Source organism: Aulonocara sp. 'chitande type north' Nkhata Bay, linkage group LG11 (assembly GCF_057382095.1).
Source record: "Aulonocara sp. 'chitande type north' Nkhata Bay isolate Kocher_YH1m ecotype deep benthic linkage group LG11, A_spYH_male_GT1.1, whole genome shotgun sequence".
Classification (NCBI taxonomy): domain Eukaryota; kingdom Metazoa; phylum Chordata; class Actinopteri; order Cichliformes; family Cichlidae; genus Aulonocara; species Aulonocara sp. 'chitande type north' Nkhata Bay.
Window position 1 is genome coordinate 15,825,913 of NC_141354.1, and position 26,914 is coordinate 15,852,826.

General features: G+C 43.0%; 1 protein-coding gene across 8 annotated transcripts in view; it reads right to left on the reverse strand.

Moving 5' to 3' along the window:
- The window catches only part of cobl (cordon-bleu WH2 repeat protein), a 75,003-nt gene that overhangs the window by 21,222 nt on the left and 26,867 nt on the right, over nucleotides 1-26,914 (reverse strand). For all 8 annotated transcript variants that reach the window (XM_086310780.1, XM_086310784.1, XM_086310782.1 and 5 more), the window contains one exon: nucleotides 20,566-20,748. In XM_086310780.1, the coding sequence (XP_086166906.1) occupies nucleotides 20,566-20,748 (183 nt within the window). The remainder of the gene's footprint in view (nucleotides 1-20,565; nucleotides 20,749-26,914) is intronic.

Sequence of the window (26,914 nt, forward strand, 5' to 3'; positions counted from 1 at the left end):
TAAATTATTCTCCAACAAGACATATAGGGCCCGGCGTAAATACAGTCGATATGATGCAGTGGCATATTACGAGTACAATATATGTACTTCACTATGGTATTTCTTAGTTATTCAACTGGTAAATCAACAATTATTCAAATGCAATGCTGTTATACTGCTGATTTACTTACTGCCAAGCCAGTGATGACTTCCAAAAGAGACATGAAAGTCAGATTGTGATTTTCAGGTCAGTGCTTTAACAGAAATATCAGTGGATGTTCATGACTGAAATATTGTTTTGTGTTTTTCACAACGACAGAAGCTGGAGCTGAAAACTGAATAATAAATTGCAACTGGATCGAGAGGATGTTTTAAAGAAGAAACAAACAGGAAAGAAGGACAGAGCAGGAAGGAGAGAAAATAAAATTAAAAACAGAGCGATGGGACAAACCAATGAATCAATAAGAAACTATGTGGAAACTCAGTTTTGCTCAATGAGCAGATGAGACCTTTCATATGCTTTTTTTTTCAAGTTAATCTCACTTTCTATGATACGGTTTCAAAGAATCAATTTAAAAGTGCTCTGGGCAGTCTTCAGCAGTATCGATAACCTACTTTCGACTGGCGATCACCGCTTATGCTTTCAGCTTTTCCTTCATTCTGAAACGCAACAGAGAACATGCCTAGAGCTGTATGGAGCTTTGCATCATACAACAGGACAAAAGAGCGATAAGGCCACCTTGCATTTTTGCAGGTATGCTGGGTTCAAACATGTGAACTCAATGAACTCACTGCATGGCATTCTATGGACCTCCAAATGTCTTTCAGCTGATTGGCTGTCTCTTTTTTGGTCTCCCACTTCTCTCCCTCTTTAGCATTCAAATATACGTGAATGCAGACATACCAGTGCAAGTGGACAATAGTTGAAGCTGCAATAGATGACTGACTGCTCCAGAAGATTGATGTGTATTTTTCTAAGTGTGTGTACGTGCCTGTATGTGCTGGCTGCAGAATTAAGAGTCAGGCCTGGTACAAAGGGAAAAGAGCAGTGGCCTCAATACACAAGCATATGCCCAACACTTTTCTGTGCAACTGTATGAGCACGAGCATGCACACAGACATACACTTACATATGCACCAAAGTGCACACACACATTAAAGGAACAGTATATCTCATACCTCAGGCTGAGCTGCTGTAGAGATTAGGGGGTTGTTACAGGCTGCATGGTTAAGTGTGTGTTGCTCTCATGAGCTTATTGGCGCCATGACTGGGAACGCAGCATGTACTTAAGATTGTTAGAGACTGAAGACCAGAACTCTGTAATATACTACACTCAAGGTCACACTATACATTAAGTTCAGCAGACTTTGCACTCTTATTATCTATAAACTATGTGTGTGCTGTTTAGTGATTCTCCATTTTCAATCAGACTATCTGTATTCTCAGTGCTGGCTGTTTTTCAGATTTATCACAGAGTGTTTCAGTATATTCAAGCTTTTTCATTATATACCACGGGGTTGGCAAAAACAATGTCAAATATAATTGACAAAAGGTAGTAAGTTCATCCACATCACAGTATAATAATTTCAAATTCAAATTCAAATTCAAATTTTTATTTGTCACGTACACAGTCATACACAGTACGATATGTAGTGAAATGCTTGGACAACTGCTCGTGACCTAAAGAAAACAAAAAAGGAAAAGGCTATGAATAAGAAAGGAAATAAATATGAAAAATTAAAAAGGGTAAATTTAACTAGGAAGGAATAAAATATAAATTAAGGTTAAAAATGAAATAACTGTACAACACAAATTAGAATGAAGGGTAAATTTAACTGGGAAGAATAAGATAAAATATATAAATTAAAGTTGAAAATAAAATAACTGTACAACAAAATACACAATATAGAACTATATAAGAATGTATGAAGAAATCTAAATATAAATAAATATATACACAATAACAGCAGCTGTACAAGTATTAACCGGAAATGAAGAATATAGTGACCAGTGTTGTGCAAAACCAAAGTCCAGAAAGTCCAGTGTGTGTGTAAGAACTGTATGTGTGGGTCAGTACTGTGTGGTGGTGTGATTGAGAGACCGTATCGCCTGCGGGAAGAAGCTCCTCCTCAGTCTCTCTGTGTTGGTCTTCAGGGAGCGGAATCGCTTTCCTGACCTCAGCAGAGAGAACAGTCTGTTGTTGGGATGGCTGAGGTCCTTCACGATCTTCCTGGCCTTGGTCCAGCACCGCCTGCTGTAGATTGAGTGCAGGTCAGGGAGCTCGGAGCGGATGGTGCGCTCAGCTGACCGCACAACCCTCTCTAGAGCTCGTCTGTCCTGCATGGTGCTGTTCCCGAACCAGGTTAAGATGTTTCCCGCCAGGATGCTCTCTATGGTGCACGAGTAAAAGTTCCTGAGCACCTTGGAGGGCAGTTGGAAGTCTCTAAAGCGTCTGAGGTGGTAGAGACGCTGTCGGGCCTTTTTCACCACGGTGTTGATGTGACAGGACCATGACAGGTCCTGCGTGATGTGAACTCCGAGGTATTTGAAGCTGTCCACTCTCTCCACTGGGCACTCGTTGATGACGGGGGTCTGGTAGTTCCTCTCCTGCTTAGTGCTGAAGTCCACTATCAGCTCCTTTGTCTTACTGACGTTTAGAAGGAGGTTGTTCCTCTGGCACCAGTTCTCCAGATTCCTAATCTCCTTCAGGTAGGCCGTCTCGTTGTTATCAGAGATCAGGCCCACCACGACGGTGTCGTCAGCAAACTTGATGATGGTGGTGGAGCTGGTAGTGGCCACACAGTCATATGTGTACAAAGAGTACAGCAGGGGGCTCAGAACACACCCCTGGGGGGCTCCAGTGCTGAGAGTGGTGGAGGCTGAGACATGTCCGCCCATCCTTACTGCCTGTGGTCTGCCAGTTAGGAAGTTGGAGATCCACTGACACATAGATGAGCTGAGTCCCAGATGCTCCAGCTTGGTGGTGAGTGTGGAGGGAATTATGGTGTTAAATGCAGAGCTGTAGTCTATGAAGAGCATTTTAACATAATTCCCCCTTCTAGTGTCCAAGTGAGTGAGTGATGTGTGGAGGAGATGAGAGATGGCATCGTCTGTGGAACGATTTGGACGGTAAGCGAACTGTAGTGGGTCCAGTGTGTCTGGTAGTGAAGAAATGATGAAGTCTCTGACCAGGCGTTCAAAGCACTTCATCACTACTGAGGTGAGGGCTACAGGGCGATAGTCATTGAGAGAAGCAGGGTGGGGTTTCTTCGGGACAGGAACAATGATGGACTCTTTGAAGCATGTGGGGATCACCGACTGAGATAAAGAGATGTTGAATATCTCAGTGAACACAGGAGCTAGCTGGTATGCGCAGTCTCTGAGGATACGACCTGGGATGCCGTCTGGTCCTGCTGCTTTCCTGGTGTTCACTCTCTTGAAGGCTCTCCTTACTTCATGCTCGGAGATGACGAGCACGTTTCCGGTGCTGGCAGTATCTTCCTGTCTGCAGCCGTTAGCGCCGCTAACACTAGCATTGTTGGAGACCTTAGCTGCAGCCTCGAAGCGAGCATAGAAAGTGTTCAGCTCGTCTGCCAGAGTCACGGCCGCGTTCGTCATACCGGTTGTTGGTGCTTTATAGTCCGTTATTGTCCTTAGTCCCCGCCACAGGCTCCTAGAGTCACTCTGTTGGAGTTGTGACTCTAGTTTCCTCCCGTAGCGCTGCTTCGCCTCTTTCACCGCCCTCCGCACGTTATATGACGCGGCTTTGTACGGGTCCATGTCCCCTGTCATGAGTCCCGTGTTGTAGGCAGCGGTGCGGGATCTCAGAGCGTCGCGGATGGTTTTATCCACCCACGGCTTCTGGTTGGGAAACGTTGTGATAGTCTTTGTCTCCACGGTATCATCCGCTAGTTTCCCGATGAATCCCACAACCGCTTCCGTAAACACGTTGACGTCATCGTCGGAGCTGTTTCTGAACATGCCCCAGTCTGCGTCATCGAGTGCGTCCTGTAACGCGGCCACCGATTGATCCGTCCAGCGCGCGACCTTCCTCTGAACCGGAACTTCCTGTTTCAGCCTTTGTTTGTATTTTGGCATGAGGAAGATGGCGGCGTGATCAGATTTGCCAAACGGGGGGCGGGATTGTGCCTTGTAGCCGTCCTTGACCGTAGTGTAGCAGTGGTCCAGTGTCCTTTCACCCCTGGTGGGGCAGGTGATGTGTTGATAAAAGTTCGGCGCTGCGCGTTTGAGGTTGGCGCTATTAAAGTCCCCCGTCACAATAAGCGCAGCGTCCCGGTGTTGTGTCTGGTGCTGTGTGAGTGCCTCATGCAGCTCGCATAAGGCGGTGACCGTGTCCGCTTGTGGTGGAATATAAACGGCACTTACAATGACCGATGTAAATTCCCGAGGTAGATAAAAAGGACGACACATGATGGACAGTAGTTCCAGATTTGGTGTGCAGGAGCGTGTGAGAGGAACAACGTTCGCACTGTTGCACCAGTTGTTGTTCACCATTAAACACACGCCGCCTCCCCTTGACTTCTCCGAGTCCCGTGTCCTGTCCATGCGGTGAACCGAGAGGAACTCGGCCGGCTGGATGGCGTGGTCCGGCACCGCTGGGTTCAGCCATGTCTCGGTGAAGCAGAGGAGATTGCAGTCCCGAATGTCTCTCTGGAACTTTATCCTGGCCCTGAGGTCGTCAAGCTTGTTCTCCAGTGACTGGACGTTGGCGAGCAGGATGCTAGGCAGAGAGCAGAGTGAAGCTGACCCCCCACCCACTTGAAACGTAAAGGCAAATAGGCGGAGCGGTTAGTGCTACGTTTGTGCTGATTTGTGCAGGTAAAATTAGCGTTTGTGCTGCTACGGTTTCCGAGATATTAAACTTTATTTTATAGGTCATTCAAAGGTCACCATCCCCCCAGACTGCTCCAAAACAAACCAAAATGGTCTACTTTTTTAGTGCTACGTTTGTGCAGATTTGTGCAGGTAAAATTAGCGTTTGTGCTGCTACGGTTTCCGAGATATTAAACTTTATTTTATAGGTCATTCAAAGGTCACCATCCCCCCAGACTGCTCCAAAATGGGCCAAAATGGTCTACTTTTTTAGTGCTACGTTTGTGCAGATTTGTGCAGGTAAAATTAGCGTTTGTGCTGCTACGGTTTCCGAGATATTAAACTTTATTTTATAGGTCATTCAAAGGTCACCATCCCCCCAGACTGCTCCAAAACGGGCCAAAATGGTCTACTTTTTTAGTGCTACGTTTGTGCTGGTTTGTGCAGGTAAAATTAGCGTTTGTGCTGCTTCTGTTTTAAAGATATTAATGAAAATGTAAAGGTCAACCAGCCCCCCCACATTACCCAAATCCAACAAAAGTGGTATCAAACGTTTGTGCTACGTTTGTGCTGGTTTGTGCTGCAAAGATTTGTTTGTGCTGCTATCATTTTAAAGATATTAATAACAATTTCTAGAGGTCATCAGAGGTCAACCAGCCCCCCCACATTAATTAAATCAAACAAAATGGGTGTCAATCAACTGTGCTACGTTTGTGCTGCTAAAATTTTCGTTTGTGCTGCTTCTGTTTTAAAGATATTAATGAAAATGTAAAGGTCAAAAGGTCAACCAGCCCCCCACATTACCCAAATCCAACAAAAGTGGTATCAAACGTTTGTGCTACGTTTGTGCTGGTTTGTGCTGCAGAAATTTTTGTTTGTGCCGTTATTATTTTAAAGATATTAACAAAAATTTCTAGAGGTCAACCAGCCCCCCCATATTAATGGAATCAAACAAAATGGATGTCAAACGTTTGTGCTGGTTTGTGCTGCAAAAATGTTTGTTTGTGCTGCTAACATTTTAAAATGTTTAATAAAATAACGTCTTGATGCGTGCTTAATCATCCAGGTAAGTAAATCCCAAAAGGTTGATTCTGTTCATCTGGACATTTTCAGTTGGAGAAACGTTTCGTCACTCATCCAAGTGACTTCTTCAGTCTCAGCTGACTGTAGGTTTCCCCAACCATATAAACAGTACATTTGCATAGTGAAGGAAACTAGCGCCACTGAATGAACAATGTGCCGGGGGGTTAATTCTATGATTGTTAGTATGCAAATTCTTATGACCATTGATCAATGACAACTAATCAAAGCCTATTGATCAATGGCCATGAGTACCATTCACAGAAAGTGGGGAATGGCTACAATCACAGCATTGTAGGATGGCGAAAGATGTACCCTTGGGCCCCCCTTCTCGATCCAGAGATGGTCAGCATCCTGACAGCCCGATGGACGAAGCTGTCTCTCAGTCTGCTGGTTCTGCCCCGGAGGCTCTTCAGTATCCTTCCTGATGGCAGCAAACTGAAGACGCTGTTGAAGGGATGAGTGGAGTCACCTGTAATGGAGACGACCTTCCAGATGAGGCAGGTGCAGTAGATCTCCTGGGGAGGGAGGCAAGAGAGGTCCCCACAATGCTCTCGGCTGCTCTCACTACCCGTTGTCATTTTTTCCTGCAGAACCCAATGCAGGAGTCATACCACACCAGTGATGCAGCTGGTGAGGATACTCTCAACTGTGCCTCTGTAAAAGGTGCTCATAATGGGGGTTGAATCTCTTGTGCTTCTCAGTTTGCAGAGGAAGTAGAGTCACTGTTGGTCTTCTCCACATTCAGGGACAGGTTGTTGTTGCTGTACCACTCTGGCAGATGGTTAACTTCACCCCTGTAGTAGATCTCGTCGTGGGTCAGCAGAGTGAAGAGAAGGGAGCTCAACACACATCCTTGGGTAGCCCCCGTATTCCGTGTTCTTGGGCTGGAGGTGTTGCTGTTGACCCGTACTGTCTGCTGTCTTCCTGTCAAGAAATCTAGCAGCCCGTTATACAGCAAGGTGCTGATCCCCAGCAGATCCAGTTTGTGAATGAGTTGCTGGGGAATGATGGTGTTGAATGCTGAACTGAAGTCTATGAACAGCACTCTGACATATGAGTCTCTAGTGTTCAGATGTGTGAGGGCTGAGTGAGGGGCAGTTGAAATTCCATCATCGGTTGAGCGTTTTGACCGGTATGCGAACTGAAATGGATCCAGGTTGGGGGAAAGCAATAATTTGATTTGATGCATGACTAACCGTTCAAAGCACTTAACTTAATAATGATGGAGGTGAGTTTGACAGGACGGTAGTCCTTAAAGCAGGAGATAGATGACTTCTTGGGTTCAGTAATGATGGTGGAGGGATCTCCACACACTGTCTGGGGATTGTGTCACCACGGTCTGTAGAGTGGGCTTGTAGTCTGTGATGGTTTGTATTCCTTGCCACTGCCTCCAAGTATCTCTGCTGTCGCTGAAGCTTTGCTGTAGCTGATGCCACGTGACAGGTTTGCCCTTGCTGTTCTTAGACTCACCTAATTCCCGGCTCTGAAGGCTTGCATTTTTCAACTTTAGGAGCATTTAAACCTGACCTGTGAGCCATGGTTTCTGATTGGCCCAGACAGTGATAGTCCTGGTCTCTGTGACATCATCGATGCATTTTGGGATGTAGGCAGTGACAGTTTCTGTATATTCCTGAAAGTCTGTGGTGTTGTCGTGTGTGGCGGCCTGTGGTGGAAAAGCAGTGCCTCTGAGGACCCTTCTGGCCACACCTGTACCTGCTTACGAACTGGTTTGGTGACTTTGACCAGGGGCCTGTGGGAACCCATGGCACACCTAGATTTCTGCCTGTACTGACCCTTATGCAAAATAGGTGGAATTAAGACAGTTCCAAAAGCAAACACAACTGATCAGTGCTGAGAGTGGTCCTGTTGCTGAGGTTGGGATGATCCTGTAATCTCTTATGAACGACCTCCAACGCTTCTATGACTGGGATGCAAGTGAAGACAGATGTAACATCTCTCTCTCACTGTACATGTACTGTTTATAAAATTAGGGAAACATAACCTGCACAAACAAAATAATTTGCAGGACAAATGTTTGACATCAATTTTGTTCGATTTGAAGAAGGTAGGGGGGGCAACTTCACTCACGGGTGTTTATAAGGTTGGGGAAACCTGCAGTCAGCTGAGACTGAAGAAGTCACTTGGATGAGTGACGAAACGTTTCTCCAACTGAAAATGTCCAGATGAACAGAATCAACCTTTTGGGATTTACTTACCTGGATGATTAAGCACGCATCAAGACGTTGTTTTATTAAACATTTTAAAATGTTAGCAGCACAAACAAACATTTTTGCAGCACAAACCAGCACAAACGTTTGACATCCATTTTGTTTGATTCCATTAATATGGGGGGGCTGGTTGACCTCTAGAAATTTTTGTTAATATCTTTAAAATAATAACGGCACAAACAAAAATTTCTGCAGCACAAACCAGCACAAACGTAGCACAAACGTTTGATACCACTTTTGTTGGATTTGGGTAATGTGGGGGGGCTGGTTGACCTTTTGACCTTTACATTTTCATTAATATCTTTAAAACAGAAGCAGCACAAACGAAAATTTTAGCAGCACAAACCAGCACAAACGTAGCACAGTTGATTGACACCCATTTTGTTTGATTTAATTAATGTGGGGGGGCTGGTTGACCTCTGATGACCTCTAGAAATTGTTATTAATATCTTTAAAATGATAGCAGCACAAACAAATCTTTGCAGCACAAACCAGCACAAACGTAGCACAAACGTTTGATACCACTTTTGTTGGATTTGGGTAATGTGGGGGGGCTGGTTGACCTTTACATTTTCATTAATATCTTTAAAACAGAAGCAGCACAAACGCTAATTTTACCTGCACAAACCAGCACAAACGTAGCACTAAAAAAGTAGACCATTTTGGCCCGTTTTGGAGCAGTCTGGGGGGATGGTGACCTTTGAATGACCTATAAAATAAAGTTTAATATCTCGGAAACCGTAGCAGCACAAACGCTAATTTTACCTGCACAAATCTGCACAAACGTAGCACTAAAAAAGTAGACCATTTTGGCCCGTTTTGGAGCAGTCTGGGGGGATGGTGACCTTTGAATGACCTATAAAATAAAGTTTAATATCTCGGAAACCGTAGCAGCACAAACGCTAATTTTACCTGCACAAACCAGCACAAACGTAGCACTAAAAAAGTAGACCATTTTGGTTTGTTTTGGAGCAGTCTGGGGGGATGGTGACCTTTGAATGACCTATAAAATAAAGTTTAATATCTCGGAAACCGTAGCAGCACAAACGCTAATTTTACCTGCACAAATCAGCACAAACGTAGCACTAACCGCTCCGCCTATTTGCCTTTACGTTTCAAGTGGGTGGGGGGTCAGCTTCACTCTGCTTAGGCAGAGGTGTGCGGTGTGCACGAGCTCTCAGCCTGTTCCTGACGCCGGCTCGCTTCCCTCTAGGACGCCGCCGCTTCCCTTTGTTCTCCCTCGAGATCTCACTCAGCCAGCTCGGATCCGGAGTTAAAAACTTCGAATTGTGAGTACATTGTATACCAATAGAAACAAGAGTGTCACTGTCATACCTAATGTACCCAATGGTGATGATTTTGCCGATTTAGAAACGCTGAAAACTAACTTAAAAAGCAAAGACAAAGAAAAAGTGGTCGGAGCAGTCGTGACGGCAGCCGACCTCACCGGCGCCATCTTATATCTTGTAATTTAAAAATTAATATATGTGAATATTAGCAATACTAACTATTTCCATTTAAATTAAAATTAATTAAATATATATACATATTTTACTCCGTTTGTACATTAAACATTTTTTATTATCACAGGCAGCCAGATAAATTTTGAGGTATATTAAAGTGGAAAGCAGAATTTTGTTTGTTCTACGGTAAAGTTACCAGCAAGACCACAACAAAACAAAGAAAGAAAACAGGTTTCTCTCTGCAATGATTTTGTCTCAGAAGTGCATTTAAACTGAATGCTGTACATTGGGTCAGTTTGTATGTCTCTAAACTTAGAAAGCAAGTGGAAAATAAAATAAATAACCTTGTCACATGTTTGATCAAAATAATTAATCACCACATTTCCCTGACATTACGCGATTTTATTTTTAAAAAACAAACAAAAAACATATGTGATACATGTGAGCAGTTTTTAAGGGGAATGGACATTTACAGAATGACGCACAGAAGGTGATACGCGGACAGTCTGCTGTGTCAATTAAATTTTCCACTCCGTGGTTTGGAAGGCAAAGGGCCCCATGTCAGAGCATGTTGATCAGATAGGGCCACCCATGGAGGCATCATCCTGGTAGCGTGACCATTCATCAGTTGTTTTTGAAGGACTCTTGATGGGTGAAGGCCTTTGTGACAGGGCAACATAACAAGAGTAATGTGGAACGTGAAAAGGATATAATGGATACATGAGAGGGGGCTGCTCTGTATTTGTGTGTGTCTAAGCACATCAGCAAGGATGACGTCATTGTGTATGTATGTGCTAATGAGAGACAACAAAGCAGCTGGACTGTCTTCGTCATCGCTCACTTTCCTGTACTGAACTAAAATGTGGAAGAGTGTGTATCAATGTTGACAACCACACGCTGCAGTCGTGTTTCTTATGTCGAATGCCTTTTAAGACAAGGTCAGCTAGGCACACTTTATTTGGTAAAAGCACACCACTGCTAGTCTTTGCAGTTTTAGGTTTTTGAGCCAGCTGGCATGTGATCAATCAGGCAAAAACTACTGTTTTTATTACTGCATTAATCCAAGACCGTAACAATAGGAACAAATCAGATGGTCATTGTCCTCTTTAGCCCAGATAATGCATACTCTGGCTTTCTCTGTGACTCCTTATTTTCTCACTCACAGTTACTATCAAAGCACACATTATTTGAAACCAGGTTAGACATTAGCAGAAAACCCAATAAATATCTTCAACATGAGCTCTTTTATGACATTTCTGTCATCACTGTAAGGACAAGATAGATAATATCGCAGAATATTCTGTTAATAATTTACATACTTTAAAACATAGTGATTAAATGCTGGTAGTCACGATTTTTAATATAACATACAGCGCAAGTCTTTTTAACTACAGGGAGTGCAGAATTATTAGGCAAATGAGTATTTTGTCCACATCATCCTCTTCATGCATGTTGTCTTACTCCAAGCTGTATAGGCTCGAAAGCCTACTACCAGTTAAGCATATTAGGTGATGTGCATCTCTGTAATGAGAAGGGGTGTGGTCTAATGACATCAACACCCTATATCAGGTGTGCATAATTATTAGGCAACTTCCTTTCCTTTGGCAAAATGGGTCAAAAGAAGGACTTGACAGGCTCAGAAAAGTCAAAAATAGTGAGATATCTTGCAGAGGGATGCAGCAGTCTCAAAATTGCAAAGCTTCTGAAGCGTGATCATCGAACAATCAAGCGTTTCATTCAAAATGGTCAACAGGGTCGCAAGAAGCGTGTGGAAAAACCAAGGCGCAAAATAACTGCCCATGAACTGAGAAAAGTCAAGCGTGCAGCTGCCAAGATGCCACTTGCCACCAGTTTGGCCATATTTCAGAGCTGCAACATCACTGGAGTGTCCAAAAGCACAAGGTGTGCAATACTCAGAGACATGGCCAAGGTAAGAAAGGCTGAAAGACGACCACCACTGAACAAGACACACAAGCTGAAACGTCAAGACTGGGCCAAGAAATATCTCAAGACTGATTTTTCTAAGGTTTTATGGACTGATGAAATGAGAGTGAGTCTTGATGGGCCAGATGGATGGGCCCGTGGTTGGATTGGTAAAGGGCAGAGAGCTCCAGTCCGACTCAGACGCCAGCAAGGTGGAGGTGGAGTACTGGTTTGGGCTGGTATCATCAAAGATGAGCTTGTGGGGCCTTTTCGGGTTGAGGATGGAGTCAAGCTCAACTCCCAGTCCTACTGCCAGTTTCTGGAAGACACCTTCTTCAAGCAGTGGTACAGGAAGAAGTCTGCATCCTTCAAGAAGAACATGATTTTCATGCAGGACAATGCTCCATCACACGCGTCCAAGTAGTCCACAGCGTGGCTGGCAAGAAAGGGTATAAAAGAAGAAAAACTAATGACATGGCCTCCTTGTTCACCTGATCTGAACCCCATTGAGAACCTGTGGTCCATCATCAAATGTGAGATTTACAAGGAGGGAAAACAGTACACCTCTCTGAACAGTGTCTGGGAGGCTGTGGTTGCTGCTGCACGCAATGTTGATGGTGAGCAGATCAAAACACTGACAGAACCCATGGATGGCAGGCTTTTGAGTGTCCTTGCAAAGAAAGGTGGCTATATTGGTCGCTGATTTGTTTTTGTTTTGTTTTTGAATGTCAGAAATGTATATTTGTGAATGTGGAGATGTTATATTGGTTTCCATCCATCCATCCATCTTCATCCGCTTTATCCGAGGCCGGGTTGGGGGGGCAGCAGCCTAAGCAAAGAGGCCCAGACCTCCCTCTACCCAGCCACCTCCTCCAGCTTATCCGCGGGAACACCAAGGCGTTCCCAGGCCAGCCGAGAGATATAATCTCTCCAGCGTGTCCTGGGTCTGCCCCGGGGCCTCCTCCCTGTGGGACATGCCTGGAACACCTCACCCAGGAGGCGCCCAGGAGGCATCCTTGTCAGATGCCCGAACCACCTCAGCTGGCTCCTTTCGATGTGGAGCAGCAGCAGCTCTACTCTGAGCCCCTCCCGGATGGCCAAACTTCTCACCCTATTTCTAAGGGAGAGGCCAGCCACCCTTCGGAGGAAGCTCATTTCTGCCGCTTGTATCCACGATCTCGTTCTTTCGGTCACTACCCACAGCTCGTGGCCATAGGTGAGGGTAGGGACGTAGATCGACCGGTAAATTGAGAGCTTCGCTTTTACACTCAGCTCCCTCTTCACCACGACGGACCGGTGCAGCATCTGCATTACTGCAGCTGCAGCCCCAATCCGTCTGTCGATCTCCGGCTCCCTTCTCCCATCACTCGCGAACAAGACCCCGAGATACTTGAACTCCTCCACTTGGGGCAGGAACTCATCCCCGACCCGGAGTGGGCACTCCACCCTTTTCCATGGCCTCAGATTTGGAGGTGCTGATCCTCATTCCCGCTGCTTCACACTCGGCTGCGAACCATTCCAGTGCGAGCTGGAGGCCCTCACCCGATGAAGCCAACAGAACCACATCATCCGCAAAAATCAGAGATGAGATTCTGAGGCCACCAAAGCGAAAGCCCTCTGGGGCCTCTGCTAGACGTTCCCAGCACACCCTCACTACGCGTTTAGGTGCACCAGGTCTGTCCAGCGTCCTCCCCCGCCACCTGATCCAACTCACCACCAGGTGGTGATCAGTTGACAGCTCAGCCCCTCTCTTTATTTTATATTGGTTTCACTGGTAAAAATAAATAATTGAAATGGGTATATATTTGTTTTTTGTTAAGTTGCCTAATAATTATGCACAGTAATAGTCACCTGCACACACAGATATCCCCCTAAAATAGCTAAAACTAAAGACAAACTAAAAACTACTTCCAAAAACATTCAGCTTTGATATTAATGAGTTTTTTGGGTTCATTGAGAACATGGTTGTTGTTCAATAATAAAATTATTCCTCAAAAATACAACTTGCTTAATAATTCTGCACTCCCTGTATGACATTATAATTCCAAGTAACTGAATCACAGGTGAAGAAGTAAACAGTCTAATCAGTTTGATCAATATTTTATATTTAGCTGCCGTCACCCGTAGTATGTCCCTGTCAGGTTTCAGATGAACAAATAGATTTAAACCTCTAATCTAATAAACTGCAATATTCTAGCTTTATGATCCATTAAAACTGGGATGCAATCATTTTAATTTGCGGTTGTACTAGATAAAAATGTAAGCTCAGATACCATGCTGAATTATGGCCATGTTTTCTCTCCCATTACACATTAACTCACACATTAACTCAAGAGCTGACTGTGCTAACTCTGCGTAGTTCTGATCTGTTTTAGGACCAAAGGTTTCCCAACTCAGGGTTAATCAACTCAAGAGTTTAGGCTTAGGCTCAGAGTTTGTTAAGCCTGCTTCCTGGAACAGACCCTGGTTTCATACATAAGATGTTTTGACAGCAAAGTGCAAACAGATCTTGTCATATATAGGCCGCATGGCAGGGGCACATATTCCCCTAATCCTGGCCCCTAACTAATACTAACACAGCCTTAAGGTTCAGTACGTTTGAAAGAATGCTTACTGTGCCATCTTACAATACTTTAGCCACAATAATCATATCACCTAAGAGTCCGCTGTGGCGAAAAATTGCAAGTCATGTCAGGACAGGACCTTATGTTATTTTAGAAAGAAATCCATTGATTCTATTTGAGTTTGCATTCAAAGAGGATAAATGATTTGATCTTAGACGTAACAGGAACAAATCTGTGATAGAAGCAGGCTCAGAGAGGGCAGCTGTTGAACTTAAACACATGAGGTGAGGGGACAGTTAACAGCCTTCCCCTTGAACACAAACTTGGAACTGGACACAGGAAAAGAGTGTAAAAACTGAAGGCTGTAAAATTAAAATGTAGTCAGCTAAGTTCGAGGAGTTTAATTCTATGTTTGCATTTTTTTAAACTTTTTCATATACACATTTTTTTTCCACTTGTAAATTATGTAAATGTACTACCGACGATGGTGCAAATGTCAGACACATTTAGACTGAGATTAAATCAAGTTTTCTGTTACATGCTTTGAACAGCTACGTCAAAGCCTTTCTGAACAAGTTTGTAAAATGTATACTGTCCTGCTAGAGCCAGACACCTGCTTATATTGGCCATAGCACACGTCAATAAAATTGACAGCTCCAAAGGAAAGTTAATGACAGATCTATAGTATACTGGATGATGTATTTGCTTTGGCACTAGTATAACATTCTTTTCCTTCTTTGCTCAACTTCTTTAGAGCATGTGGAGTGACACAGTGGTGCCATACAGCACACAGGATATCTTACCAAATAAACACATTTTCCTTCTTTTATTTTGCTTTGTTTTGCTCGCCTGTTCTTGAATAGATCTCGCATGTCTTTTGAGAGAGAGAAATGAAGAGAAACACACAAAAAAATCCATGCAGGAACTCCACACATATCCAATAGCAAACAAGAAACTGCTGGGTATGTACATGCATACATGCCAAAAACCAAATTTATGGGCACTGCAGGGCCATTAATATGGAGCTGGTCCGCTGAGTACTACAAGCAGAACTGCGAATTAAATTCACTTTATCATTTGGTGACAGAAGTCCAAAAATGTTTATTACAATTAAATATATAAGCGGAAAAAAGACATAAAAACTGAAAGATAAACTAGCTGTAGGTAATATATTTTAAAACATTTGAATTTAGAGACAGCCTGCTTACACGACCACGCTTTATAATATTTCTGTCCTCTGAGCTGTCGTGTAGTCCTCCTGCAAGGTGAGGGTGGTGCTAAGGACATGCCAAATAGATTTCATGCTGTACTGCATTTTGGAAACATGACCCCACAGCTAATACATTGTTAATGCTGTACAACTTAAACACACACCTAATACTCATATAAGACTGATGTTACCTTATTTTGACTGTCTCTGCAAACCTCTCACCAAAGTTTCTCACTTCTCTTTATCACCTCTCTTACTCTCTACTTCAAATGTCCTAACTCTTCGTGTACACACAGCAAAAAAATGTGTTTATTCAAGACGTATCTCCTTTTTACGGGCAGTGAAGCAGAGAGCTCAGAATTTCTCTCAATTTCTCTGTCACACGAGGCAACACAGACACGGCTTTCATCCCAAACCACAATAACAGATTGCCTATCACTGCTGGAAAAAAAAACAAACAAGGTTGTGTTTCTCTGAGCTCGATGTTCCAAAACATAATTCAATTAAGTCTGTCTCTCGTAAAGACATACACAGATTGTTGACTGTCGAGCTGGAAAATAAAAAAGACAAAGCTGTAACTTCCCTCCATGCTGGAGTCATTAACTGATCAAAGAGCATCTAATTCTCCTATAGCAGAGAATTGTTTTACATTCATCTGGAAATGTAACACCAATCCCAGAGTGTCACTTTTATTGCTGTATATAAATAAAAAATATAAAATAATATAATAAAATAGCTGTTGCCGTCGTTACAACTAGAGTTGGATGCTGACAGCCAGCTTTAATTCCTACTTTTCATTAAAAAGAATAATCAAAAACATGAATTTGCACTTTAATTAACCAGCAATCACTGACTATACCAGTGTTGCTTAGTTCCCTAACAGCTTTACTGAAACTTTGGTCTCTTGTCTATTGTAATCTTTGCAGGGCAATGAGTGTACTCGTCCAAAGTTCATATAAAAGAGGCACCTCTCTGCAATGTATCCCGAGTGAACTTTTAAGCTCATAGTAATGACTCATTAAAAATGTTGCATAATCAATATATTGAGCTAATAGCGTAGCTCTGAAACAGCTCTTCATTATTCAGATCAAATAATATATAAGTAATACAAACTAGTTTAGATAAAACTTATCCTGATTACATACAATTCAGTTTTAAGGCCTCTATAAAAAAGGAAAAACAAGGGACAGGGCTTCAGTTAAATCAGACCTTCCCAAAGTGTGGGGCCCGCAGAGCCATTGCAGGGGGGGCGCGGTATGAAAAGGAAAAAAACAAAAAAACCCAACAAAACGCTTGGACACTGCTAGCATAATGGACAGGTTTTTGACGGGGCGCCCACACAAATGCAAAGCAGGAGATGAAGCATCGCTGAATATGTTTCCAAACCAACTTCATTCTAAGCCAAAGACTAGAAAATATGGTGAAGCATATCTTCCCTTTGGTTTCACCTGCACAAGTGCCAAGGTAGGTCTCCCCTGCAGAATTGGTTTTCCCTTCGTCGGGAGCAGCGCTGGGTTCTTCAAATCACGGACAAACAGTATCCCACATTCTTGATTTTTAGTTCACAAACACTAGTTGTAATGACTAACTACTCCTGACACTTTGGAGATGTTAGCTCTGTATACAGTAAAGTTACAGTGGGATACAAATAACATCAGGCTGAGCCTGCCACGATTTGTTCCCCCGGTTCAAATCCCGGACAAACAGTATCCCACAGTTGTTTATGTTTTTAAACCGATTTTGCACAGAGAGGCATTTTTTGAAAAATGTATTGATAGCAATGTTGAATATTATTACACAGAAAAAAACAACTACACGTAAAATAATCACACCATGACGCCTCTGCTTTTGTAAATAGAGGGACATTAACTGCGTGTGTATATGTAAGCCTGTAAACCTGCAGATAGAGACAAAGTACTGTTAAGCTGACTATCTGTCATTCTGCAATTCATCTCATGTAAACAATAACGTGGCGCACAGCGTAACGTGACTCTAGTACCTCTGTATTCCTCGTTTACACGTACATGTGGACGAAAGGTCCAAACACATAGAAACAGCTGCATTTTCAAAAATACCCATGTAGGTGTGGACGTAGCGTAAAAGAGTTAGTAGTTTATTTTTTTAATACCTGTAATTTATTGCAGATTGCTTGTATTTAGTTAATTGTTTACTAATTGTTTGAGGTGTGAAATAAAGCGCAATGGAGCAAAATATGGGAGTGTGTGGTTAAAGGATGTGTTTGCGCATGCATGTGCGCGCGTGGCAAAAAAAGTTTGGGAACCACTGAGTTAAATGTTATATGCATCTAATCATTCTCTGATCAGTCACTGGGGATAGACACAGAGGGTGTAAACTGGTGCTGGCTTTTCAACACTCTGACCTTTCATGTGAAGAATGCTTTATTTCCATAGTCAATAATCAAGAGAGTCTGACCCTCCTAATTTTGTCATTGATTTTAATCAAACTATGTTGCTTGTATGATACAAATGGCCACACATAATGATCTCTGGTCTCTGATGTCTATTTAAAGCCACTTAGCTTCATTATAACAATCTCATCATTCTTATAGCTTATACTGCAATGCCAGTGTCAATTACTGTCTTGTAAGTCATAATTAGTTGACTACCTAAGCCTGTTTGGCGCATAGGGAATTCTATAATGAGGACAGCTGTCACAGAGAGCTGTCCTGAGATGACCTGTGTCCTGTAAAAACTGCCTATGACTCTCAGAAAGAACGCACGGAACGCTGACTCTGTTAAATTTACGGAAAATACGGAAAAGGTCAGAAAGTTTTCAGCCATCTGAGAACCCCCGCCCCCCAGAGTGCAGCTTTGATAGTAACTGTAAAAAAAGCAAATAAGCAAAAAAAAAAAAAAAGAAGATGTTTTTCACTGGTTAGTCATTGTTTGGTTGTGTAACAAAGTCCCAGAAAAACTCTCCAATGTTTGTTACAAAGTCAATGACTGAAAGAAAGAATCTCGGGTTCTTAAAAAGAAATTCATTAACTTCTGGATTCTATTTTAATAGTCGTACATGCCCACAGTTTCTAAAAAAAAATTATTTTAAAAAAACAACAACCTGAAAGACAAAAATACACTTTCCTATTTTGTGTTTTTATTTTACATAAAGACGCAAGCTCTGTATAAAATGCACTGGCATTTTTTTTTTAAGATAATTTGTATTCTAAAAACATAGGTAAGAATAAATGATCAACATGCAAATATATGATAAATAAAAGTTTATCATCTATCCAGTTGTCCTCATCATCAAACATGCACGTTCACATGATCTCATGTGTCATAGAGTCAACTACGTGCTGCAGAACTGAGAAGATATTTTCACGGCATGTCTGAGTAAGCAAAATATAACAAAAAAAAATAAAACAAAATAAAAATGAAAATAAATAAAATATAAAAAATCCCCACATTTGACAACTGTTTACTTCTGCATTATCCAAAGCTATTTGGGCCATTTGCTCAACAAATAAAATTTATGGTGTGACATCTGTTTTCACTGGAGCTTGAACTCATCTACAGACATAAAAGTTTGCAAGTCCCCCCCCCCCCCCAGTTTAGCACCCCACCCCCTCAAACAACTAATGTCAATGTGAAAGTACAACTTTTAAATGTAATGCAAACTGATTTAACATCTGCAGTTGGACCACATATTCAAGAACTAAGAGCTTGTTAATGCCAGTGTCCTGATATGCCCTCAGAAACTGTCCTGAGAAGCCTCTCTGCTATGGCATCTTTTTTAGTCACCTTCGTGAAGCACAAACATGCCAGGCATAGCGCTAAAGCCTGACTCCTTGCACTTCTGTTGCGTCGTTACACATAGTCTGTTTTTTTTAATCAAACAACCCTTTAAAGTCCCTTCATTCATTTCTAAGTGACTATCTCAGTTTTATGTGTTGTTTTTACTCTGTAAAATGTGTGCACCTGAACTGTCGATAAAACAATCTAAACACATCAAAAATATTCAAAAACAAGGACACGTGACAGGTGACCTGCACCGCAGTAGGACCTTGCATTACGATACATGTGATAGGCTAACAGTTTAGAGAAGGCATACGGAAAAAATGAAGAAATCTATTATTAGACTGTCCATCAAGTCCTCAGATAACCTTCCCAACTCTAGCTTCTCCTGTGAGTCTGGGTGGTGTCTGGTTATTTGAGCCCTGGTATCTGTCATAACTCTTAATCTGACAGGTGGACAGATAAATTACCATCTCTGTCTGCTCAGCAGCTATAAGGAGCCTATGACTCAGAGTCACAAAGGACTGCAAAACACAGGAATATAAAATATCTATATTTACGTTTCAGTTATTCTAATAAAGAGGACACCAATTTAGAAGGTGAGTTGACACTGAAGGTGTATTAATGTCTTGTCAAAGGGTCCTCTTGTAGTTGTTCTGCCATTATCAACTAAAGGACACAGATAGCTGAATGCTTTGGCTGACTTCTGATAAGTTAACTTGAGGTAAACACAAAGTTGGATGTGGAATAATGAACATTGATTCTCGTGGCTATGTGGTATTTTTGTCTTTAGTGCTTTAGTTAATATTGTTTATTGCATATTTAATGTTTTGAGAACAAGAGACTGTGAATCAAATCTTTTAGGATTGTATTTGCGGCCCCCTTCAGTACACACATTATTTCTCAGAAGACTTTTCTACTCCATACTCTGCTCTTTTTTGAAATAATTAAGCAAAAATCCATTAAATGCTTAGATGCTGAATAATGTTCTTTAAGATCACTGGTTCCTTAAAATAAATAAAACCTATTATCAGAGGGAGGGCAGAAGGATGTTGGTTGCTAAACAACATTTAGTAGCATGCCTCCATAACAGAATAATAAGACTGCAGGGAGTTGTTGCTTATTGTAGACAATACAGGTCATCCTGACTTTGAGGTCAGAATACCTAAAGGAAATTCTGCATCACACTGATTGCAGCTTTCAAATATACTCCATCGGGTCAGTGCTGAAAGCTGAGAGTTACTGTATTTGCTAGGATGCGGATTTTCCATAAGATGCACAAAATTAGCTGTGTCATTAAAATGATGCCAATCATGTTGAAATTGTGTTTTTAAGTAATGTGCATATACAGTGCATCTTTATATAATAACTAATTTCATTTGTGTTTCCTGGTACGACTTACTGCTTTAAAACACAGGATATGGATTCAATTTCACAACTCACAATTCCAGTCCAAGCGTTGTCATGAAACACAAACATAAAGAGCAACACACATAAATCTGGCACAGGTTAAACTGTTTCCTCACCTGACAGCTTTCAACTGTAGTGTGCTCCATCCTGGGTGCAGGGGCAGGAGGCAGTGGTGGGGCCCTCCTCTTCTTGGTCTCAGCCTTGGGAGACAACCTCGGGATACTGGCGACAGACTGAGACTGGCCCAAGGTGCCGGACCAATTAGGTCCACTGGAGAACCCAGATACTGTGGACACGTCCTGTGGGTAACATGAAAAATAAAAGGAGAGGGAATCAGACTGACAAATGGGAGGAGGAAACATGAAAAAATGTACAAATTTAAGAGTTTGAAAAACATTTTTGTAATTAGTTTAAAGCAAGGAACAAATATGATCACTGACTTGTAAACATAAAAATGACTGATGGCTAAATTGCCATTAAATTTTCAAGGACAGCTCAGAGCTGTCTTTATCAAAAATTAAATCCAGTTCATTCTGGGTTCATCTAATATGTTAACGACCATATTTGGAGATGAGGGGATAAAACTTACAGGAGTTTAAGAACATGTTTAGCACAGCATTTAAAATGGTGCAGAACTCTGCTTGGGTCAAAAATCACAACTAAGTGTAATGAAACCCAGTTGCTTCTTAATTTATGACGTGTATCCAAACTTAACTTGAAAACTATTAGACAGCAGAATATCCTGTTGATTCACTGACAATCTTGATTTCAAGGGTTATGTTTAGTGTAAAAGCTGACACGTGTATTCTTAACATCCACATCTAGGAAAGCCACAAACAAAATGAATAAAAACATGCACGCGTGCACAGACTATGAATGCAATGCACAGGAACATTTCTGAAAATACAGTCTATTCTTCAGTCATGACAATTATTGCAACATTTGATCAAATTGAGAGTGCGACCACATTTTCAAAGGGTGGCTGCTCCCGACCAAAGCATTGAAACAAAAATGGGTTTCGATTTCTGATCAAAGAGGGCCTAAAGTGCTCGTGAAAACCTCCACCTTCCTGTGGCTCAGCTTGGTACAGACCTTTGCAACAACAGGAGCACCAAAACCACAGCTCAAAACCCCATGATCGAAGAAAACAAAAAGTGCTTTAAAGCAGATTAATTGATGAGTTCAGACAATGCCTGGATACAACATAAAAGCAGAGCAAAAAGGAGCATAAAGTTCAGGTCATTAGGATTAATTGGGCCTTAGGTTATAACATCTCACAGTGGGGAAGGATGGGAAAAGAACAAGGCTTCAGAAAAAAAGAAATCTATAAGGAAAGTATAGCATGCCTGCAATTTTTCTTTCTTGCTTGTTACACACAAGACTATCGTTATTTACAGCACTGTCGGCCGATGTTTTTTTTTTCCTTTTACTTACTTCCGAAAAGAAAACCTTATTTCTGCCCTTCAATGGGCTACTGAACAAATTTAAACTTTTTAAAATTATGCAAAATGCAAAACGCTTAGCTGTGTCTCTAATAAAACTGCTGTAACTTCAGAGGTAATGTTCATATGTTGATTAATGGTTTTCTTTCGTTTTTGATATACTGCAGAATATTTTTATAAAATCCCAGGCCAGGAAAATCACCTTCATGTTTTTCTGTGTTTTATCTTCAGCTACTTTGACACAAAGGCATCTGCTGTGATGCTCACACCTTTGATAAAGTCTCAAAAGTGTCAGCTTCCTTTTTATAGATACAAAAATATGTAAATGTACTGATCTGAATTATAATATTTCTGACTGAGGCAAAATTTCCCTGATTCAAATTGAATTGAATCTAATCGAATCGTGGATCGAATCGATTCAGGGCCTTGTGAATCGGAATCGATTCTAGAAATCATTGACGATACCCAGCCCTACTATCCTCCTAATATATAATCACTAATATATAATTTACTATTGTGCAATAAAATAAAAGCTTCTAACTTCCTCTATCCTTATAACCATGGCAAAACTCAATATGTCTATGACTGTAAAAACACAAATGGAAGGCTTAAAGGGGAATATTAACACAGAACCACCTGAAACTGAAGCAGAACACACACACACACACATATTATATATATATATATATATATATATATATATATATATAAACTAATTACATATATAAACTACACGCCTTTGGAACAGAGGATCGCAAGTTCGATTCCTGCCTGGGGCGTCTGTATCCAGTAAGGGTCCTAAGGCTAGACCCCCTATGCTGAGCAAGCCTACCGCAGACATGAGCGAGACAGATAAATATGAAGGCATGCCGGCTCGGACGTCGCCCGGATCAACAAGGTCCGCGTCAGGTGTTGAGGAACCAGGGCACCCTGACGAAAAGTGGGCTACTGGAACAAGAAGGCATCGGTGGGCAAGAGACGAAAACAGGGCGTTGTTGGAATGCTACTATGCAAGTAACCCCGGCGGAAGGGGCTACATGAATAGGATGAGGGACCTATGGATTCTTCGATACCCAACATCCACAATGTGCGACAAATAAGGTGCCTAAGAAATACAGCAAGCTGTCCATACCTGAGGCCTTGGAAACTGCCAAGCAAAGACTCACAGCCTTGGCCAGCCGCTTGAGGAGGTACACCAGAGAGATAGAAGGCAGGAGAATAAACCAGCTGTTCTCCACAGAACCAGCAAAGGTGTACTCTCAGTGGCAAGGGAACAATAAGAGAACAGCACCACCAAAGCTGGAGACGGAGCAATACTGGAAGAGCATATGGGAGAAGGATGCAACCCATAACGGCAATGCTCAGTGGCTAGAGGATCTGACTGCACTCCACGAGCGTCTGGCAGCACAAATGAACCAGCTGCTAGTTAACGAGAGACACCCGGAATGGCTAACTGAAGGCCGGACGGTCCTGATCCCCAAGGACCCCAAGAAGGGACCGGTCCCCTCCAACTACCGACCAATAACCTGCCTCAGTACTACATGGAAGCTCCTGTCAGGCATCATATCGGCTAAGATGAACAGGCACATGGGTCAATACATGAGCGGGACACAGAAAGGAATTGGCAAGAATACCAGAGGCGCAAAACACCAGCTACTGGTAGACAGAACAATCAGCCGAGACTGCAAGACCAGACTGACCAACCTGTGCACTGACCAACCTGTGCACTGCCTGGATTGATTACAAGAAGGCCTATGACTCAATGCCCCACAGCTGGATACTGGAATGCCTAGAATTGTACAAGATCAATGGGACCCTAAGAGCCTTCATCAGGAACTCAATGGGGATGTGGCGTACAACACTAGAGGCCAACTCCAAGCCCATAGCACAAGTCACCATCAAGTGCGGGATCTACCAAGGAGATGCTCTGTCCCCACTGCTGTTCTGCATAGGCCTGAACCCCCTCAGTGAGATCATTAACAAGACTGGCTACGGATACCGACTACAGAACGGAGCAGTTGTCAGCCACCTCCTGTACATGGATGACATCAAGCTGTATGCCAAGAGTGAACGAGACATCGATTCACTGATCCACACTACCAGGCTATACAGCAATGACATTGGAATGTCGTTCGGACTGGAGAAGTGTAGTCGGATGGTAACAAAGAGAGGGAAGGTAGTCAGAACTGAGGGGATTGAACTACCAGAAGGCAACATTGCAGACATAGAGGACAGTTACAAGTACTTGGGGATCCCACAGGCGAATGGGAACCATGAAGAGGCCGCTAGAAAAGCTGCAACCACCAAGTACCTGCAGAGGGTCAGGCAAGTCCTGAGGAGTCAGCTGAATGGTAAGAACAAGATCCGGGCCATCAACACGTACGCCCTGCCCGTGATCAGGTACCCTGCTGGGGTAATAGGCTGGCCAAAGGAGGAGATAGAAGCCACTGACATAAAGACAAGAAAGCTCCTTACCATGCATGGAGGGTTTCACCCCAAGTCCAGCACCCTGAGGCTGTACGCTAAGCGGAAGGAAGGGGGCCGGGGACTGGTGAGTGTCAGCACCACAGTCCAGGATGAGACAACGAACATCCAAGAATACATTAGGAAGATGGCCCCAACTGACCGAGTGCTCAGTGAATACCTCAGGCAGCAGAAACCCAAGAAAGAGGAGGGAGACGAGGAACCATCATGGAAGGACAGGCCCCTGCACGGTATGTACCACCGGCAGATAGAGGAGGTGGCTGATATCCAGAAATCCTACCAGTGGCTGGACAAAGCTGGACTGAAAGACAGCACAGAGGCACTAATCATGGCAGCACAAGAACAAGCTCTGAGCACAAGATCCATAGAGGCTGGGGTCTATCACACCAGGCAAGACCCCAGGTGCAGGCTGTGTAAAGATGCCCCAGAGACAATCCAGCACATAACAGCAGGGTGCAAGATGCTAGCAGGCAAGGCATACATGGAACGCCATAACCAAGTGGCCGGCATAGTGTACAGGAACATCTGTGCCGAGTATAACCTGGAAGTCCCGAGGTCAAAATGGGAGATGCCCCCAAGGGTGGTGGAGAATGACCGAGCTACGATCCTGTGGGACTTCCAGATACAGACGGACAAAATGGTGGTGGCTAACCAACCGGACATAGTGGTGGTAGACAAACAGAAGAAGATGGCCGTAGTGATCGATGTAGCGGTTCCGAATGACAGCAATATCAGGAAGAAGGAACACGAGAAGCTGGAGAAATACCAAGGGCTCAGAGAAGAGCTCGAGAGGATGTGGAGGGTGAAGGTAACGGTGGTCCCCGTGGTAATCGGAGCACTAGGTGCGGTGACTCCCAAGCTAGGCGAGTGGCTCCAGCAGATCCCGGGAACAACATCGGAGATCTCTGTCCAGAAGAGCGCAGTCCTGGGAACAGCTAAGATACTGCGCAGGACCCTCAAGCTCCCAGGCCTCTGGTAGAGGACCCGAGCTTGAAGGATAAACCGCCCGCAGGGGCGTGCTGGGTGTTTTTTATAGATATAAAAAAATATGTGCCACAAGCCTGTTCTGTCATTTTTAACAGTTCGCTGTGTTGTGTGACTTGTGCATCTATGTTGTGACAGGAGTAACATCAGAGTGATGCAGAGGCAGAGGAGATGGCAGACAGAGGCTGACAGAATAAAAAAAAAATGCTGGAAGAGAGGAATGATGCGATTCCCATATGGAATCTTCAAAAACAAAAGTATGTTTTCACCTCAACAAAAATATAATGTTCAAAGTGGAAAATTCACATGAACTCTCCCTGACTTTTTCACCCTTTTCACCGTGGTAAACAATCTGAAATGTGTGGAAACAGTGAGAGAGGAAAACAGAACAAAAGGTACTCCAGCTCTTTTGGGGGGAAATGGAGTTCACAGCACATTTATAATTACAAAGTGTGTAACACAAAGTCAACCTTTTGAAGCTCTGTATAACTAGGATCATGACTTACACACTGAATCTCCTGGGAATTCCTTTCATGTTTTTATGGACAGGAAATTAACTTACTGACATTTTGTTACTGACATATATTTAATACATATATATATACATATACACACATATATATATATACACACACACACAGATATATATATATATATATACATATATATATATACATACATATATATGTATATATATGTATATACATACATATATATGTATATATATGTATGTATATACATATATATACTACGGCCGTAGTGATCGATGTAGCGGTTCCCAATGACAGCAATATCAGGAAGAAGGAACACGAGAAGCTGGAGAAATACCAAGGGCTCAGAGAAGAGCTCGAGAGGATGTGGAGGGTGAAGGTAACGGTGGTCCCCGTGGTAATCGGAGCACTAGGTGCGGTGACTCCCAAGCTAGGCGAGTGGCTCCAGCAGATCCCGGGAAAAACATCGGAGATCTCTGTCCAGAAGAGCGCAGTCCTGGGAACAGCTAAGATACTGCGCAGGACCCTCAAGCTCCCAGGCCTCTGGTAGAGGACCCGAGCTTGAAGGATGAACCGCCCGCAGGGGCGTGCTGGGTGTTTTTATATATATAGGGATGGGTGCCGGTGTCCGGTGCCATGATGGCACCGGTTCTGACATAAACGGTAGTAACTAGACCGAAAAGCAGAGCACATTTCGGTGCTTTATTTCGGTGCTTTTTTTTCCTGAGCTGTGATACACTTCTAGCCAATCATTTTACGTTTCCGAGGATAGTAGGCGGGGCCAGGTACGTACGTTCTGTTAGAGCAGAGCTACAGATTTAAAATGTCCAAGGCGAAGCGGTCAAAAGTCTGGCTGTACTTCACAGCAAAATATGCAAACTCCGCAGCCTGCAACAAGTGCTTTAAGCTGATACTGTGATACTGTCAAAGGAGGTAACACCAAGAATCCGATTAAACACCTGGCGACGCATAGCGGTTTTTTTAAAAGCCGAGAAATGCGCCGTATTTGATAGCTTGCTGCGAGACCTCACACCGTGCACGTCGGGTGGGTTGCCAGTTATCGG